We start from the raw sequence: 20,486 nt of genomic DNA, 5'->3' as shown, positions 1-20,486 counted from the left end.
GACGGTCGGGCTGCGAACTCGCACTCCGAAGATAGTTGGTCCACGGTGGACCTAAGAAGAAGGTTGGAGGCCAAGTATGAAAAGGCCAAAGGAGAAAAGGCCCAGCCTCGCGGAGATGACCTCCGAAATCATATTAATGACAAGCTCCGAGGACGTGACCTCCCGGAGAGTGATACGAAGAGGCTTGAGGAACAGATTGCTGCCTTGACCAAGCTGGTCCGGAAGCAAAGTGGGGCCCTGTCAGACTCTGAGGAGGAAGACCCGGAACCATGTATTCGGAGGATCGCGGAAACGTCCCTCCCGGATAACTTCAAAATGCCTCACATAGAATTATATGATGGGAGGACAGACCCGCGTACCCACCTAGCTAAATACAACAAAATGATGCAAGTGGCGCGTGTCAGTGAGGACGCCAAATGCATGTGCTTCTCACTCACCCTTACCAAGTCCGCGAAGGACTGGTGGAAAAGATTAGCTCCCGGATCAATCCACAGTTGGAAGGAGCTACAGTCCGCATTCAGGAGGCAGTTCATTGCTGCCCGCGACCACGACATGGAGGTTGGTTCCTTAACCAACATCAAGCAGCAACCCAATGAGAACCTCAAAGCTTTCATTCAGAGAATGATGGAAGTTGCTGCAAAGACCAAGGCCAGCGATGACATGAAGCTGATCGCCCTTCAATCGGGCCTTACTGTCGGCTCCCTGCTATGGGGGGAAATGCAAAGGAGACGGGCAGAAACGCTGTCCGAATTCATGTCAAAAGCTCAGGGAATCATCAACCTTGAGGATGCCTACCAGCAGGCCTTTGGAGTTCCCCCAGCTCCAACGCCTTCCGTCACTACGCTGAGCTTTGCTTCGCAAGCTCCCGCACCAGCCCTCACGCTTCCAGGAGCCCAATTCACTCCAAGTGTGTATGGGCCTTCCGCGTCTGCTCAGACGCCGAGTCAAACCCATTTCTCTGGGTACGGAGCTGTACAAACCGGATGTAGTATCGCTCCTGGCATGCCGCAGCCGCAAGCGGAAGCCCCAGAACGAAATTTGAGCCAATCACGGAGCAAACGAAGCGGAAGAAACTCCAACCGGGGAGACAATTCAAAGAAACCACGGAAAGACTATGAGCCCAAGTTCACGGAGTATACCAGTTTGATAGACTCGCGAGAAAATGTCTATCGGGCGACCTGTAATATGGTCAATTACAGGAAGCCCCCGAAAGTGTCTCACAGAGGGAGGCGTCCGCGAGACTCCAATAAGAGGTGTGAGTTCCACGGAGACGTGGGGCACACCACGAACGAGTGCCTTCAGCTGAAGGATGAGATCGAGTCCCTGGCAAGAGCGGGACACCTCGGTCAGTGGGTGAGGATACCCATTATCTATCCCGGACAGGGGGTAGTTCACGGAGCTGCATATTCCCCGGGACAGAGGGGGACCGCTAGCGCTCCTGGAGCCGGTCACCCCCAAGCTCCCGGGTCTCAGTTCCCAGCGCTTCCTGCTCCAACCGCTCCGGCACCCATTGCCTTGTTGGCTCCAGGACCGGGCAACCCATATCCGCCCGGCCTTGCTCCGCCACCCGTTGACGGACACGTAGCCACCATTTCTGGAGGACCGCACCTTGCCGGAAGCATCCGCAACTCCCAGAAGAGGTACTTGAGGGAGTTAGAACACACCGGGGAGATGTGCGCCTTGGTTCAATCACCTGCTCAACGTCCCCGAATGATGGACCTTCCCATCACCTTCACGGAGGACGATGCTCGACATGTGCACTTCCCCCACAACGATCCCCTCGTGGTGGAAGCCCAAATTGCCAATAAGAAGGTCTCACGGATCTTGGTCGACAACGGAAGCTCCGTAAACACCCTCTTCAAAGCGGCCTTCCACGCGATCGGATTAACCGAGACAGACCTGACCCCATGCCCCATCCAGCTTCAAGGGTTCAATGGGGATGCACTCATGCCATTAGGCAAAATTCAACTTCCAGTCACCCTCAGGGGAGAAAGCGACGCTTGTGCCTTCAAGCACAGCACATTCGTGGTGGTCGACTGCCCCACGGCGTATAATGCCATCCTAGGCCGACCGGTCCTAATAGATTGTGGGGCCATAACCTCGATACGCCACTTATGCTTGAAGTTTCCATGCGACGATGGGCGTATCGGCACCCTCCGAGGAGACCAGCGAAGTGCACGAAGCTGTTATAACGTCTCCGTCCGATCCGTCTACACGGTCCAGGAGACGGTTGCTGCCATTCCTTTGGCGGAAGAATTACCAGAAACTGGGGATGCTCAAGAGGCATACTTTGACGAACTCGACCCAAGAGTGGGAATCGAGAAAGCGATAGAGCCGATGGAGGAAGTCGAAGAGGTGATCCTCAACCCGGGAGATCCCACCAAAGTCATTCAGGTGGGGAAAAACCTGCCGTCGGCCATTCGAGATAAGATCGTGGCCACTGTGAAGAATAATCAGGATATCCTGGCGTGGTGCCACGCTGATATGACGGGGATTAATCCTAATGTTGCGTGCCACGCACTCAACATAGACCCATCTGCAACTCCGGTTCGCCAAAAGAGGAGGCCGTTAGACCCAGTGAGGGCCGAAGCCGTCAAAGCTGAAGTGGACAAGTTGATGTCCATAGGCTTTCTCCAGGAGTCACACTATCCCGTGTGGTTGGCCAACCCAGTTCTGGTCCCGAAACCCGATGGGTCCTGGAGAATGTGCATTGACTTCACGGACCTAAACAAAGCCTGCCTGAAATATTGTTTCCCTCTTCCGCGAATCGATCAGATGGTAGACGCTACTTCCGGGTACGAACTCTTATCCTTCATGGATGCGTACTCCGGATACAACCAGATCAAGATGCATGTTTCGGACCAGGAACACACCAGCTTCCTCACGGACAAGGGTGTCTACTGTTACGTGGTCATGCCTTTCGGTTTGAAGAATGCTGGGGCGACGTACCAACGTCTAGTAAACAGGATGTTCAAGGACCAACTGGGGAGGAACATGGAGGTGTACGTGGACGACATGTTGGTAAAGTCCAAGACATCCGGGGACCACAGTGACGACCTTGAGGAAGCTTTCGCCGTGATCCGAAAGTACGGAATGAAACTGAATCCAAAGAAATGTACTTTCGGGGTCTCGTCTGGGAAGTTCCTCGGTTTCATTGTCAGCTCCCGCGGGGTGGAAGCCAACCCTGAGAAAATTAAGGCGTTCATAGATATGCCTTCCCCCCGGAAGCATAAGGATGTCCAGAGCGTTACCGGAAGGATAGCTACTCTCAGCCGCTTCGTATCCAAGGCCACTGACAAGTGTATCCCCTTCTTCAATGTGTTGCGAGGAAACAAGAAGTTCGAGTGGACCCCCGAATGCGAAGCAGCCTTCCAACACCTCAAGGAACATTTAACCCGAGCTCCCATTCTGTCCAAACCTGTCGAAGGAGAGGCGTTGTTCTTATACTTAGCTGTAACAGAGCACGCAGTAAGTGCCGCTCTCGTCCGGGAAGATGGCCGTATCCAGCTCCCTGTGTATTACGTAAGCAAGAGGTTACTGGACGCCGAGTCCAGGTATTCAATGATCGAAAAACTCTCCCTCTGCTTGCTAATTGCTTCACGGAAGCTAAGGCCATATTTCCAGGCGCACACCATCAAAGTACTCACCAACCACCCTCTCCGACAAGTCTTGCAGAAGCCCGAGTCTTCTGGCAGATTGCTTAAGTGGGCCATGGAACTGAGCCAGTTCGACGTCCACTACCAACCACGTGTTTCCATAAAAGGTCAAGCTTTCACGGACTTTATTGTGGAATGCTCGGGAATGAATGACCTCCCGGAAGATCCTGTCCCGGAACTTCCCACATGGAAGGTCTATGTAGACGGAGCCTCAAATGAAAAAGGAGCTGGAGCAGGGGTCATCCTAATATCTCCCCAAGGGCATCAGCTCCAGAGCGCCATCCGTTTCGCGTTCCCAGCATCCAACAACGAGGCAGAACACGAAGCCATGTTAGCTGGATTACGACTGGCCAGAGAAGTCGGAGCCCAAAAAATCGAAGTATACAGCGACTCCCTACTTGTGGTAAACCAAATATCCGGGGAATACCAGACGAAAGGCGAAAAAATGGCTGCCTACGTGTCTCTCTCCCGCGGCCTACTGCAGCATTTCAAAGGCTACCAAATCCGCCAGGTCCCCCGGGACCAGAACTCACTCGCGGACACGCTGGCCAAGCTTGCAACAGACCCGGAGATTGAACAATATGGCCTGGTGCCCATCGGGCACTTAGAAGCACCCACTACCGAGACACAGAGGGTAAATGCCATCATCGACCATTCCCATTCCTGGATAGGGCCCATCCTCAGATTTCTCACCACCGGAGAGCTCCCCACTGATAAAGCTGACGCAAGAAAGCTCCAGTATCAAGCTCCCCGATACGTGGTTATGGATGGAAAGCTTTACCGCAGGGGGTTGTCCATACCCTTCCTTAGGTGTGTTGCCGGAACCGAAGTCAGCGCCATCATCCATGAGGTTCACGGAGGCTTCTGTGGCGACCATACCTCCGGGCCGAGCCTCTCCAAAAAGATCCTTCGACAAGGATACTTCTGGCCCACCATGAAGAAGGATTGTGTGGATTATGTCAGAAGGTGTGAGCAGTGCCAGAGGTACGCCAAGGTTCCGCGAGCGCCGCCTACAGAAATTACCTTAATGACCAGCCCCTGGCCGTTCGCCGTTTGGGGCATTGACCTAGTAGGTTCCCTCCCAACTGGAAAGGGTGGAGTGAAGTATGCCATAGTCGCGGTAGACTACTTCACCAAATGGGTTGAGGCTGAACCTATGAACACGGTCACATCTAAAAAAGCACTGGACTTTGTCATCAAGAATATAGTGTGTCGTTTTGGGCTTCCACGAAAAATTGTGTCCGACAACGGGAAGCAATTTGACAGTGAACACTTCACGAACTTCTGTGCTTCGCATGGAATTATCAAAAGCTTTTCCGCAGTCGCCAGACCCCAGGCTAATGGGCAAGTGGAGGCTGTAAACAAAATATTAAAGACCACGTTGAAGAAAAAACTCCAAGCCTGCAAGGCTCACTGGCCGGAAGAACTTCCGCGAGTACTTTGGGCCTATCGCACAACAGAGAGAACTTCGACGGGGCACACGCCTTATTCCATGACCTTCGGTTGCGAGGCCGTCATCCTAGTAGAAACTATGATCCCCTCCCACAGGCAGGATACCTACGACCCTACCCGGAACCACGCCCTTCTCCAGGAGTCCCTGGACATGATCGAAGAGCTCCGGGAGCAGTCGCAGGTCCAACTAAAAATGTACCAAGGCAAGATAGCCCGACACTTTAACACGAGAGTCAAGAGCCGTACATTCGAAGTTGGGGATCTTGTCCTACGGAGAGTATTTCCTGCGTAGCAGGATCCGAGAGTGGGAGTCCTCGGACCCAACTGGGAAGGCCCCTACGAAGTCCAAGAAAAAGTGGGCCATGGGATGTATCACTTAAAGAGACTCGACGGATCTAAAGTTCCACGCGCCTGGAACGCGGAGCACCTCCGCCGTTACTACCAGTAAGCCCCGGACAATCTAGTCGGAAGTCCTTGGTGAAATTAGCAAAAGTGAAAAATGTGGAAATAATCCTCCCTGTTGTAAAACATGTGCCTAGCAGGCTAATTTAATGAAACACGGAGAGATTCACTCCACTTTTACTGCACTTTTTATCCCTGTGTTCAAAGCTGCGTTTTAACAAGTGACCACGCGGTCCGGAGACGTCCGGACCCCACGCTCACTTGGGGGGGTATACATGGCTAAGGCATAGCCATACGCCCCTTGAACAAAACATACACAGAACACCACTTATGTGCTAGCATTGTGTTTGAAATTTTTAAATTGTTAAGCTTAGGTTAATTTGTTGCCATGAACATGTTTGCATTACGTGAATTATGTGTTTATGTGAAAATTTCCATTGAAATGCCTGCCATTATGCATCATGAAAATTATCTCATGTGTAGCACAGCGATGAACAGGAATGGGGGGTGGGGCACATTCAGAGAGCTACGCCGAAACACCCCCAACTCCCTGACAAGTCCTTTGCAGAATACTCCGCGACCGCTGTAGAGCTTTGCTTCGCAAGCTCCAGCTCCGGGTCCCGCAAGGCGAAATATGGCAAGATCCGCGACCGTTGTAAGCCTTGCTTCGCAGGCTTCAGCTCCGGATCTCACAAAATAATGCATGGCGAACCCCTCGACCACTGCAAGTTTCAGCTCCAGGAGCAGACATGGTCGATCCCCCACTCACAGCAGGCCTTGCTTTGCAAAGCCCCTGCTCCGGGATCACACCTGGTGGGCGTGGAAATTTCCCCGACAGCAACGAGCCTTGCCTCGCAGGGCTCCATGCCAGGTCCCTGAAGTCAGCCACCATGAGGTTCGCAACGACAGTTAGTTTTGCTTCGCAAAGATCTAACCTTAAGTCTAGCGACGCTCACCAAAAGAACTCCCGTTCCGAGCCATGGAACGACTCACCTTAGCAATCCCAGCGAACAGTATAACTACAAGTCCCGGGATTGGCTATTTGCCTTAGGAAAGCTAAAATACGGTGAAAGGAGTCTGGCCGTTGGAACCAGGAAACCTTCGTAACCTAGAAACTACGTGGGAAAAGACATCAGCCGTTAGAGCCTCAAGTGGGATGTGCATAGGTTCTGGCCGTTGGAACCAAAACCTCATGCGCCCCTACAACAGTTTCTACCGTATAAAAGTCTACCCTAAACGCAAAGTTAAATAAAGAACTCGGCAGAAAAGAAAGGAGAATGCTATAAGTATGGCAAATATGTCTGCAATGAAAAACTCAAATGAAAAATAATTAAAGATAAAACCCCTTCAAGCATTGGGGGTAGCTGCAGCTTCCACGACCGCGGCCTCGGGGGCATCGGCTTCAACTGAGGCTGGCGGAGTCGGCTCATTGGAAGGCGGAACTTTGTCACGGGAAGGTTCAGAGGTCCCCGCCTCTCCGGGACCTCCCACCTCAGGGGCTCCAGCACGTTCGTCAATGTTGTAAGTTTGGACGTACGCCTCTGGGCCTTGGTCCCACACGAGTAGCTTCTCCCTCATGGCATCGGCATCCTCTCCTAGATAGCCTAGTACCTCCGGGTTCACTTTCCAGAGTTGATGCATGAGGACCACATGCGATATATTAATCGTCCTGTTCAGTATCACCTCAGCATCCTCCTTCTCCTTCAAGCGCTCCGCCTCGGAGGTTGCCAGCTGTGCCTCCGCGACAGCTAATTGAGCCCTTAGTTTGTCCATCTCGGCCTTGGAGGCATCCCGCTCTCCCTTAAGAGAATCAATCTCCTTGCGCTGCTCCCTATTTTGGTTCAGCACGGATTGCTTCTCGGTCACATGCCCCCTGGCAGTGAATTGCAAGGCCCCGATCTCTTTATCCTTCTCGGCGAGCCCCAACTCCAGCATAGACACGAGATCCTTGCTCCTCTTATGAAATTGCTCCTCCTCGTGCAGCTTACTCTGAAGAGTGGAATATTCCTCTTGCTGCTTAAGGAGGAGATCATTTTTTGATTGCAAGCGGGCTTCCAAGGTATCCTTCTCCACCCTGGCTTGGGACAGCTCTTCCCGGAGCTTGGAGTTTTCGGCCTTCATCTCATCCGACCGCTGTCTGAACTCATTCTCTGCCTTGGCCCGGTACTCTTGATATTTGGCAAGATATTTCTTGTCCGCCTCTTCCTCAGCCGAGCGCCGGACCTGATCAATCTTCTCCGAAGCCTCCAAGGCCTGTTGGGTCAGTTTCTGCTTCTCCGCCTCCAAGGCCTGGCGAGCCAGCTGGCTCTCCTCCAGCTGAACCAGAACTGCACCAACCTCCCGGAACGAGCGTTCCGCGATCATAGAGGCCTGCAAGGAAAGACAACAGAATGAGTTAAGCCGGACCAAAAGACAGATGATCCCAAAACACAACAACTGACGGCTTACCCCGGACAATTGCTGCTTCACGGCATGTGTCAGCAACAGCGGATCCTTACTGCTACTGATGGCCCATTTCTCAGAATTGAGCTCGCACAAGCTCAGGGCCATGTCCTCCATCATCTCCGCTCCGAACGGCGCCAATGCACGTCCAAGCCTAGGCACCAGCCTCTTCTCCAAGGCTGGGCCATCCAAAACTGCTCCAGCCGGGTGAAGAGACCTCACCCCCTCGGCCAACTCAGCTCTCTTCACGGCAGACAAGTTGTCTGCCCTTCCCTGGGTAATGGCCTTCTCAGCCTCCAACCGTCTCTTCAAAAAATTATCAGCCCGTCTTACACCCTCCAGGAGGGCAGCGGGGAAACGGGTTGGTTTCTGCGGGAAGTGGAACTTCAGGCCAGGCAGAGGAAGGTTTGTTGGCTGAGAAGAAGGAGACCCCGAAAGGGTGGACTCCCTTTGGGCTGGAGGAGGAGGCAGACGGGGTATTAAGGCCCCGGTCTGTTGCTTTTGCTGCTGCGGCGGAAGTAATTGCCCTTGTTGCTGCTACTGGTTTGGATGTTGTTGTTGCTGCCGCTGTGGCGTTGGTGATTGTCTCTGTTGTTCTTGCTGCTGCTGTTGTTGTAGTTGTGGTTGCTGTCGTTGCTGTTGTTGTTGCCTTCGACCAGGAGAAGAGTGTCTAAGGCGTTTCTTCTTAGCGCCCTCAGCATCTTCTCCGGGACGCTTGCTCACCCCAGTTGTCTTCACGGGGAATACAAGCCCTTCCCCGTCGCTGCTGCTACTCGAGACCATCATAGTCTCAGAAGGCCCGTCGGCAGGAGACTTCTCTACCCCCGGAGACGCTTGCGCCTCGCCACTTGTCTTCTTGGGGGTGGCAGCTTTACCTCCCCTACCAGCCTTGGTCTTCCGTCCTTTCCCCGTGGACGGGTCTTGGCTGGTGGCAGCCTTCTTAATGAGCAAAGTAACCCTCCCCAACATCTTGGCTTCTGGATACTCTGCAAGAAACATGCAAAGCAAGGTTAACGAACCAACAAGCAATGAGAAAGAAGATAAGCGGAAGACAAGACAATCAACAACATAAAAGCACAAGCAAGCCCGCCAGCAGGGAACAAGAAACAAGAAAAAGAAAAGTTTGAAAGGGACGACCATGCATGAGAAACGTGGATGGCCTTCCCTGAGCAAAACAAAACACCGCTTCCTGCTCCAGGAAGCTCCCGTACTCCTTGAAGTCCGGGAATGACATGCTGAGGGAAGAAGGGTCAACCATGATGACACTTTTTGGCAGACTACCGTCACTCAGACACCCGAGGAGCTCATCTACCCTATTACAATATCTGTCAAAGGGTATCCTACGCGGATCTAGCCTAAGGAAGCGGGGATCGAACCCCATCTGAGAGGTCCGGGAAACCTCAGACAGGCTGGGTGTGTGGATCAATCGAAAACTAGTCTTACCTCTCCCGGAGGTACTAGCCCCCGGAGCCCCTTCGTTAGGGTAAGCCGCGGCGTGGCGGGCCTCGATCTCCTCTTCCTCCGGCTGGGGGTCGGGGAACCTCTCCGCCCAACTAGGAGATAAAGTATTCTCGTCCCGGGCTACTTGGTTGATCACCTTGGACAGCTCCAGGGCAATCTGCTCCCGGATGTCGGCTGACACCTGACTTTGCCCCCTGCCACTCACTGGCTCGATGTTTTGGAAAGAGGCGAGTAGCCCATACTCCCTCAAAGATTCGGAGGTCACAAGTCCCTCCACTTTCAACTCTTCCTCCGAAAGCCCTTCGTAGAACTTGGACCTCCTTATCATCTCCGCACAGCGAGGTGTCCGCGGAACGACTTCTGCAAAATTCAAATACAAGCATTAGGGATCCTCCCGAAAGGCAAATCAAACGCAAAGAAACAAAGTTGAAAAGGAGAGGAAGGAGCACTTACCAGGGATTTTGAAGTCCAAAGATAGGGCTGGCACCCTCTTCAGTGGGAAGCCAGTCGTCAGGAACCAATACTCCCGGAGGTCTGGAACCCTCGCGGTATGACAGGTGGGGCACATCACGTCCGGGTGCCTTTCCAGCCTGTAAAACCCCACCTTGTCTGAATGACCCCTCATAGGCTGAGACTTCAACCCGTAGAAGTACAGCACCTCCTCCGAGGTAGGAGCTTCCAGTTTCCGGGACTTGCAAAAGATGAACCACCCTGCTAGGAGCTTGTAGCTGGGAGGAATCAACTGGAAGGGGGCAATCCCCGCCTTCACACAGAAATTGGCAAAGTAACTTCTTAGGGGCAAGTGCACCCCACACACTATGTGTGCCTAGCTCCAGGTACCAAAGCCCTCGTGACTCTGGCTAGCTGACTCGCCCAGCACCGACAGACGGTGCCACATCAGACCTGGGATGTTCTTCAGGCCTGCCTTGGAGGAATACAGCTCCAGCATGCCATAATTCTTGAAAAGGTTCGGCTTCTGGTCCATCTCCCAGATTGAACTATTGGAAGTCGGTGGGCTAGCCGCGACCACTTTTGCCTTTCCTTTCCCCTTTGCGCCAGTGACAGGGGAACCCTTCTCCTGGGCAGAATCAGCCTCCACGACAGCGAGGAGTTGTTCCTTTGAGATGTTCGTCACTGAACAAAAGAAACAAAGAAGAAAACACTCTAAGCAGTCAGCACCCTTGTCATACCCTAGTGGTATCAAAGGCGTCGGGGAGACCCTCCCCGAAAACTGCTTGGAGAGGCTCCCACCGAGCTTACCAAGGGGTTGGCACCATGCCACCCGAAGGGCAGCAAGGAACCAGACGCAGACTCCGAGCCTAAGCCCACCAAAAGAAGTGTTTTTCCAGAGAAAGACACCCTAAAGGCGTTCATGCTTATGCCCTAAAACAGCAAAACAAGGAACAACTTTCCAAACGCAAATCGTCAAAGCATGCAAAAAAGGCTACTTATCGACTCACATCAATCACATGCCTACCAAAGCCCTATTCACGCATGCACATAGGCAATAATGGCAGAAACCTCAACTCCAACAACTACCAACAACCTAAGGTTTGGGAGGAAAAAGCAAAGTAGAAATACTTACTGGTATTCGGGTAGTTGAAGGTTGAAGGGGTAACCGGATCACTGCACAGCACGATCGCGAGAAGTAAAAGCTGCAAAGACGAACGGCGATTCAAACCCTGAACTTCAGCGAATAAACCCACTGCCAAATCAAAAGAAAAGTTTCTAGATCCCTTACCAAAAGAAGTGGCAAGTTCAAAGGAATGGAAGCTTGGAAGCCTGAGAGTTCGAAGGTTTGGAAATCTGAAAATCCGAAAGATAGAGAATTTGGAAGCGTAAAGAGGAAGAAAGGTCCGTCCCCTCGTTTTTATAGCAGGGAAGAAGTCGTTTCGAATTCCTCAAATGGACGGTCCCGATCTTCCCATTCCGTGTGCATCAGATCCAACGGCTGGAGATGAAGCGACGATCCTATTTATGACTCCTCGGATGGGAATAAAGTATTTATTTCCCATCATTATACCACCTCGGGCCCGGAGTACCATTAAAAACCGTCAAATCATTACTCAGATGACTGACGCACGCATACTCAACCAGTCGCCTCACGCACACGTCTTGGTCGCAGAACCATTCCCAGCATGACGCGTGGCCCTTGCCGCACTTGAGTACTTGAGTTCAAACAGAAGAAATTCCCTTTCTTTTTCATACTAACACTCAGGCGGGAAAAAGGAACCCTTCCGGGAACACAGAAGGTGGCCCCTCGCCTAATCTAAGAAACCGAAATACCCGGAGGACTGTACAAGCTCCCGGATCTCTCAAAGCTCCGTGACCTTGGGGGGTAAATGTTATCCAGATTTCCGGATAGCGTTTAGATTGATGTCTTCTGGGAAGCAGAATTACCAATGTCTTTCACGGTAGGTGACCAGAGCTCACGGATGGACAGAAAGGCTTCGCCTCTCCCGTTTAGTGTCCGGATTACTCTTTCAAGCAAACACGACACGGAAACTCGTCAACTCTCTCGGACTCCCGAAGGGGTATCCTTCAGGGAAGCTCCTTCCAGGAGAAGCTCTTCAAGTGGTCTTCGCGGAAACAGTTCCGTGCCTCGCACGGAACAAAACCAAGCGGTCGAGTCATGGAGGAGGCATATTTGGAATGATATCCACCTGACACAGGATCCCGCCTGACTCGCCCGACAGGTCAAAGCCGCACACATCCCAGCACGCCTAAGGGTACCTTTTCGCCTACTGTTCCGCTGACAACTTGGAAAAGACGGCTGACTTTGTGTGTTCCCCATACTTTCACGTAAATATACCCACATAGAGTCTTGTAGCCATGCTACTACAGTAATTGTATCCCCTATTTATGGCTGGTGTAATTAAGACTCATGGACGTAGAGAAAAACCCTAATCCAAAACCCTAGCTATAAAGACCCCTTCATTTTACAAGAAGGGGGACGGCCAACAGATCACATAGCAAAAACTCTACAAAAATCTCTCTAGCTTCATCTTCTTCAAGAGAACCCGAGAGAAACACTGTGAGTGTGTGAAGTTCTTGTACACCAGCCATCTTACTGTAATCCTTTCCAAGTATAATAACATCGACTCGTGGACTAGGGCTTGTTAACGCCTGAACCACGTAAAAACACTATTTGTTTAGTTACATTTCAGCATTTCTACAGTTCTTATCTTTTTTATTCTGTTTGTATTCGTTTCCGAAAAACTCAGTAAACAATATGCATGTGTTTGGTGTATTAAATATGCATGTGGGCCCATTTCTGATTAATTGAGAAATTGTTGTAATTTGGGCCGTTTTGGGTATATTTGGCATATATGTGATATATGTGTGTGTGAGACCACATTATTATGTGGATATATATTTGGGTTACTCGGCACGAGAAGATCCTATGGAGCAAGCTAGTGGGAAAGTCACAACGGGACCCATATTTGACTTGAAGTGAGTCAAGCGGTATATTTGGTATTTAACACATTACTGGGATATTGGGTAATGGGAATGATTATTTGATGATTTATTGGGAGTTAGTGAGATCAGGAGGGAATTCTGAGAATTTTGACTCTTTTACCCCGGGGGCGTTTTTGGGACCCCGAGCATTAGGATTTGCTTGAGATTACTTAAGCTCGAAGTAACATGTCAGAAACATAAAAAGAACGTTCACTACATTCCCTCCCTCTCTCCCGTTCTCTTTTTGGCGTCGTTAGCATTTTCAAAGGAAACTCGAGTTTTAGGACCCGGATTCAAGCAAGGTTAGAGTCATAATGATTCTAGGGAAGATTAGAAGTTTATTAGCCGGAGGATTTAATTGGGAAACGACTCAATCAGAGTAATCCAAGTTTTAATTTTTGAGTTTTCGAGTTTTTAAGCTTTGATTGGATTTTGCATTTTGAGGAGTTTTTTTATTTGATTGGGACTTAGGTTTTAATGGTTTTGAGAAATTGATATGTTTGGGAACTTTGATTTTGGGATTTGAATATGTTTGGATAGGTTTTTGGAATGTTTTTTAAATGGAGAAAATGGCTGGGTTCGAGGTTGGGTCGCGACCTGTGTGAACCCAGAACCAGAAGGGGTTCTGCCTGGGGGGCATGCTGCGACTCTAGGGGGCAATTCGCAGCCCGCGCCCTGAAGCACAAGCAGAGGGCTGTCTATCTGGGGGGTGGGTCGCGACCATCAGGGCCAAGTCACGACCTGCCTGTGCAATTTTGGCCAGGTTGGGTTTTTAATCGTGGGAACTTAAACCTAAGAGCTCGGGATCGATCCTACTACCCAGTTTGGTAGGATTCGACGTCCCGGAGGCTAGGACTTGGTCCGGAAGTCTTTACTTACTCATTTTTTTACGGGATTCTATATTATGATTGTGACTAGGTTATCGCTAGGGGTTTGGAACCAGGATCGTGCTCGAGGGTCGTTTATTGGTAACCTGTGCTTGGACCAAAGGTAAGAAATCTACACCCAATATGTGATGCATGTGATACATGTGATTATGGCATGGCATGAATGTTGAATATGGAATTGATAAGAGCTTGAGTCTCTGTAAATTTGCATGATTATGATTATGCTTGTGATTGTTGATTAAGCATGCTGAGTGCCTTATATTTGGATATTTGACATATGATATATGCTTGTTTGCATTACCTCATTGAGGAAGCACTAGCTTATTAGTCAAGGAGGGCAATAGCGCTGAGTGCTGGTCGTAAAGCACTGACTTATTAGTCAAGAGCGGCAATAGCGCATCGAGCGCTGGTCGATATGATTAGATCTAATCAACAGAGCATTATACGCTTGTTCGACCCTATGGTCAAAGAAAACTAAAGTGCTTGACTAGTTCCATGGCTAGTTACTCAGAGCCATGACTAAAAGGCTCAGAGTGACTTGTTGGTCACATGGCTAGGGCACAGGACCCCAGGATGACTCCACAGTCATCTATCCAGGGCATAGGACCTCAGGTTGACTCCACGGTCATCTATCCAGAGCACAAGACCCCAGGTTGACTCCACGGTCATCTATTCAAGGTACAAGACCCCAGGTTGACTCCATGGTCATCTATTCAAGGCAGAGGACCTCAGGTTGACCCCATGGTCTTCTGATTAGGGCTGCAAGCCCCAGAATGATCCCATAATCATTTATTTGTACTTGCCTGCATGCATGAATAGGGTTATTACTACTAGACATGCTTATTATGATTTGGTGACATGTTATTAACTGCTTATGAACATGTTTAAGTTTTCTCGCTGGGCCTCGGCTCACGAGTGCAATGTGGGGCAGGCAAAGGTAAAATAAAGTTGGACCATCCTTGAGTTGGAGAGCTTAGGTGACGATGTGTGCATATGCGACTGCTCGACCACCACGACCGAGGGTTTAAAGAGGAACTAGGGTTAAACCCTATTTTGTCGCAGCTGGTTGTAAATCTTTTATTGTAATTAACCTTTTAAATGTATTTTGGGATCTCATGTATATAGTAAACATTTTAGTGAAACGTTTGTATCCTTGACCAAAAATTCTAACCCTAAACTGTTAATCAATTTTAGCTACACGATTATGGCCAAATGACTCGTTTAGCGAGTTTAGCACTATTTAAAATACAAAGTGTAACGGTCTCAGGGTAGTAGGACATTACACTATGGGCTCGTACAAGCAAATCTAGGCCCTGCATGTGTAGGTGTAGGATCAGTACATTCAGTTACATATTTAAATAATATAAGAATAATACAATTTAAATATGAGTTACTTAAATATCTTGAAATATTTGATAGTGTCTCGTGAAACTCGGATCTTTGGGTAAAACGTACTATTTATCAAGCAAGTCTTTTATTCTGAGCAGCTTCATGAGAGGACACTAGTCTGCTCCATCATCGAGCAGGATATTGGCTCTTTGCGAAACAACCTTTTAAATTCTGACATAGCCTCCTCGAGCAGCTACTCATTCCGACCACCGTTCTGGATTTAATGTGGCATGACACCACGTATCCTCTTCATAGCAGTCACGTCATCCAGTCAAAATTGGGTTAAACATCATGTATGATTTGGCATTTTTTTCGTGACATGGAAGCCCATTGCTGATTGGACAAATTTTAAATGACGTGACCCAATGAAAACTTGACATGTGGTAGTGTAAGTGGCACATAACGGTCCTACGGTTGTCAAGAAATATTGACGAAATGTATTTTAGCAGTAAAAAAAGAGTTAGATATTAATCCGCTAATTTTGAAAAACTTAAGAATTTTCACCACCAATTACTTTTATTTTTATTTTTTATGTGCAAAGTATGAGAGTTTTATTTATTTACTTACTTAGGCCCATTAAGTGTAAAAACTCAAATTTCTCTTATTAAGTATAAACTCAAAATTCTCTTATTAAGTATGTTTTGTAATAATAGATGTCTTGGAAATATTACATTCTTTTGGACGTATCTACAGTTTCTCTAAGAAAAATTACATTTAATAAAAAAGAAGTGAAATACAAGGTTCAATACATACTCCTTCCCGCTGAGCAAAATAACACCTGGCACCCAACCCGAATATTCTAAATACATATTTAAATAGTTCAGTGGAGAAGACTGAAGCTCTTTACTCATCGATGCGGTTGTTATTCATCCCAATCAGGGGGTATACCACTAATGTTGCAAGTTCCTTTAATTCTCTTATTTCACGCTATGCCCGTCTCGGCCAAATTCATAATGCCAGAAAGGTCTTCGATGAAATGCCCGAGAGAAATATTGTGTCTTGGAACTCTATTGTTGCTGGTTACTTCCAAAACAATCAACCTGGGGATGCTCGTAAATTGTTTGATAAAATGCCTGAGAGGAATCTCATTTCTTGGAATGCGTTGGTTTCTGGGTATATCAAGAATGGAATGCTAAGTGAAGCTAGAAAAGTGTTTGATTCAATGCCTGAACGTAATGTGGTTTCGTGGACAACTATGGTTAGAGGGTATGTGCAAGAGGGTATGATTTCGGAGGCGGAGTCACTATTTTGGCAAATGCCTGAGAAGAATGTTGTGTCGTGGACAGTGATGCTGGGTGGCCTGATACAAGCTAGGCGTATTGATGATGCTCATCGGCTTTTCAATGAGATGCCGGAGAAAGATATGGTGGCAAGGACAAACATGATTGGCGGGTATTGTCAGGAAGGTCGTTTGATTGAGGCTAGGATGATTTTTGATGACATGCCATGTAGGAATGTCGTTTCTTGGACAACAATGATATCTGGGTATGTGCAGAATCAACGGGTGGATGTGGCGAGAAAGCTTTTTGAAGTGATGCCAGAGAAAAATGAGGTATCATGGACGGCAATGTTAATGGGTTACACTCAGTGTAGACGAATTCAAGAGGCTTCAGAACTTTTTAAGGTAATGCCAATCAAGTCAGTTATTGCTTGCAACGCAATGATACTTGCTTTTGGCCAAAATGGAGAGGTAGATAAAGCAAGAAGGGTATTTGATCAGACGATAGAGAAAAATGAAGTGACTTGGAATGGCATGATCAAGGTTTATGAAAGGAATGGTCTTGAATTGCAAGCACTTGATTTATTTGCTTCTATGCAGAGACACAGAGTTAAGTTAAATTTCCCATCTCTAATCACTGTGCTATCTGTTTGTGCTAACCTTGCAAGTCTTGATCATGGTAGACAGGTTCACTCTCAGTTGCTAAGATCCCACTTCGATCATGATGTATATGTTGCCTCGGTCTTGATCACAATGTATGTCAAATGTGGCAATCTTGAAAAGGCTAAACTGGTTTTTGACAGATTTGGTGAAAAGGATGTTGTTATGTGGAACTCTATTATTACGGGCTATGCACAGCATGGTTTAGGAGAGGAAGCTTTACAAATATTTAATGCGATGTGCTCTTTGGGCTTAGAGCCTAATGATATTACATTCATTGGAGTTCTTTCAGCATGTAGCTACACTGGAAAGGTTGAGGAAGGTCTTGAAATTTTTGAGACAATGAAAAGCAAATACCTTGTGGAGCCGAGAACAGAACACTATGCTTGCATGGTTGATCTGCTTGGTCGTGCAGGCCAGGTGAATGAGGCGATGAATTTAATTAAAAAAATGCCAGTGGAAGCTGATGCTATTGTTTGGGGTTCCTTATTAGGTGCATGCAAAACTCATATGAAGATGGACTTAGCAGAAGTTGCAGCAAAGAAACTTCTACAACTTGAGCCTACGAGTTCTGGGCCTTACATTTTATTATCTCATATGTATGCAACCAAGGGTAGATGGAGTGATGTTGAAGAGCTAAGGAGTGGCATGAGAGCAAGAAGCGTGAGCAAATCACCTGGCTGTAGCTGGATTGAAGTTGATAAAAAAGTTCACATGTTTACTGGGGGAGATAGTATGGGACATCCGGAGCATTTAATGATCCTTAGAATGTTGGATAGATTAGGTGTATTGCTGAGGGAAGCTGGGTACTGTCCAGATGGTACCTTTGTGATGCACGATGTGGATGAAGAAGAGAAAGTTCATAGCCTTCGTTATCACAGTGAGAAGCTGGCAGTGGCATATGGACTGCTGAAGGTGCCAGAAACCATGCCTATTCGGGTGATGAAGAATCTTAGGGTTTGTGGCGATTGCCATTCTGCAATTAAATTAATAGCCAAAGTTACAGGGAGAGAAATAATTATAAGGGATGCTAATAGATTTCATCATTTTAAGGATGGACTGTGTTCCTGCAAAGATTATTGGTGATATCAAGGCCTTTATGGTAATCTGATTTCAATTTAGCAATGAGCATACCCACCCCAGCTATAGGCCTATTGCTTAATTTTTAGCACAGAAACATAAGAACGAAGTTAAATGCATCTGAGAAATGTCTGATGATTCAGGTGGCTCGGTGTATAGTTTAACTCTCCCATCTCTTTCAGACCAGGACCACATTTCTTTAGTACTATAACACCACTGCAACTAATCAATCTCTTGATCTGTCATGTCAAAATGGTTAAGCTTCTGTATCGTTATAGTGAGAATTTTAAGGTCTATGATGAGGGGCCTGAACATTGAGTTGAACTACTGATCAAACGTTGAAAGTATGACCTTCTGGGGAGAGAGACTGATTAACTTGCTTGAGTTTGGTGGGCTATTATCTCGCTTCTAACCAAATTTTTCTGTTACAACTCCTATTTTTGGATGCACCGAACCATTGAGGTATATATTCATTCTTTGGTTATATAACCTATTATTCTCGTACTTTACCTGTATGCTTGCTAACTAGATAATTTTTTGGTGTCACTTCCCAGGGTGATACTACTGTATTTTATTCAGAAGTTCTGTTGGTTTCACAAACTTCATGTTTCTTTTATAATTTGTTCACCCAACCCAAGTGTTCGAAATAGAAGGCCTTTGTTGGGTTTGAAACTTACTCAAAAAGAGGTCATTTTGTTATTCACAAGTCTATGATTTACTCTGTTTTGTTTTTGTAATGAAGACTTCATTGTCTGTTACATTGGTCCTTTGCTATCAACCAGTTAGCCAATGCCTTGTACATAGATAGCTACTTATTTATTGGTATTCCATAAGTCATAAAGTTGTTTATTTAATTGATTTGGGAAGCTGATAGTAATGAAAGTTGGTGGTGACGTTTACAATTGGACCTTTTCTATTGAAATTAAGCTTGACTATTATTCTGCTTATAGGAGAATGTTTAGCTGATTAAGTTAAAAACAAAGAACCATAAAAAATGATGCTGAGCTTGAAATTAATCAGCATCATTTTGTGATTCGTTCTTAATATTTCTTTTGATGTGAATCAACGAAGCCAGATAGATGCCAAGAGAATAAAAAACCCTTTGAATTTACTTTTTATTTTGCTTTGGGGTCTGTAAACTGCCAATGAAATTTCAATGAATAGACCGGAAGCACTTTGATTATAAATAATGCACAAACATAATTGTTTAGAGAATACCTTATTGTAATGATTATTATATTATTTTCCATGTTAAGTTGTAACGAGGGGGATTTGTTCATGGTCATACTTTTGTCATTTATCATTGCCGATCAAACTAACAAAAGATTTGCAGGGTTTATTAATATATCTATATAGTAGTACCACTATAGTAGTGATAATCACTACCTATAGATATTTTTAGAATTTTTAAAACATAAAAAAGTTGCAACTCTAAGTTTTGTAGTTATAAAGAACTTCCTACAAATTTATAAAAAATTCTGAATAATTTAGAATGTTGAAATCAATATTCAAATAGTTTGTTGCACACGTGCCTATTTCAATATTTATACGTGTGTGTAATAGACTATTTAATTGTTGATTTCGACATCCTAAATTATCAAGAATTTCTTAAAAATTTGTCAGAGGTCATCTGTGATTATGTTATATATCGTCATGTAAAAAATTAGAATTACAACTTATCTATATATCAAAAATACTAAAAATATCTATAGGTAACAATCACTACCAAAAAAAAATTTCAGTTTTCAAACTGGCTTTAAACCACCCTTAACTCCTTAAAGACTTGGTTGGCTGTTGCAAGTATAGAAAGCCTTTTCTAAAGAAAGAAAGACCTCATGTAGCAGTACTCGAATAATTTAACACAGTTATTTCAGTAACACGCTTAAAATTGATAACTTTCTCTACATAAAATGTGAGTACTAAATTTTGAAAGACTTTATTAGAAATTACAAGGTCAGGTTGAGATCTAACCCAGAGTCTTCTTTTTCATCTTTTCTCCCTTTGCTGATCTCATTTTTCATAGAAGCCATTATATGTATACTTGCATGGTCATCTTTTTTCTGGTCTGCAAAATCTTCTACTTCAAATACAGGAGTCCAAGTAGGACCATGGAACTTCACCCTCCTTGCTTCCTTCTTATTACTCACCTCCTCCAATTCATGCAAACCATTTTTAATCGAAGTACGAGCTTCTTTTAATCTATTGAGTATTGCAAAAAACTTCTCGATCTCTACTTCTTCTTCTTCATCATCCTCATGATCTTGCACTACCTTTCCTTCTTTCTCTTCATGAGTAGATGTGATGTCCATAACCCTCCTTTTGCCATCTCCTTCCATGCTGTAAAAATCAGTTAACACTGCCTCTTTTCACCAGCTATAA

At 46.8% G+C, this 20,486-nt stretch overlaps 1 protein-coding gene across 1 annotated transcript; it reads left to right on the top strand.

Moving 5' to 3' along the window:
- The first annotated feature begins 15,823 nt into the window (after positions 1-15,823).
- Positions 15,824-19,080, top strand: LOC133788342 (pentatricopeptide repeat-containing protein At1g56690, mitochondrial-like). The gene is made up of 2 exons (XM_062225798.1): positions 15,824-18,569; positions 18,662-19,080. The coding sequence occupies exon 1, from the start codon at positions 16,002-16,004 to the stop codon at positions 18,111-18,113; it is 2,112 nt and encodes a 703-aa protein (XP_062081782.1). The 5' UTR covers positions 15,824-16,001; the 3' UTR covers positions 18,114-18,569; positions 18,662-19,080.
- Positions 19,081-20,486: the final 1,406 nt, after the last annotated feature.

Source organism: Humulus lupulus, chromosome 7 (genome assembly GCF_963169125.1).
Source record: "Humulus lupulus chromosome 7, drHumLupu1.1, whole genome shotgun sequence".
NCBI lineage: Eukaryota > Viridiplantae > Streptophyta > Magnoliopsida > Rosales > Cannabaceae > Humulus > Humulus lupulus.
This window is presented reverse-complemented; position numbering and strand designations above follow the sequence as displayed.

What these genes read in the sequence shown, in the direction of transcription:
- LOC133788342 (XM_062225798.1), top strand. Translation starts at nt 16,002, where the DNA reads ATGCGGTTGTTATTCATCCCAATCAGGGGGTATACCACTAATGTTGCA.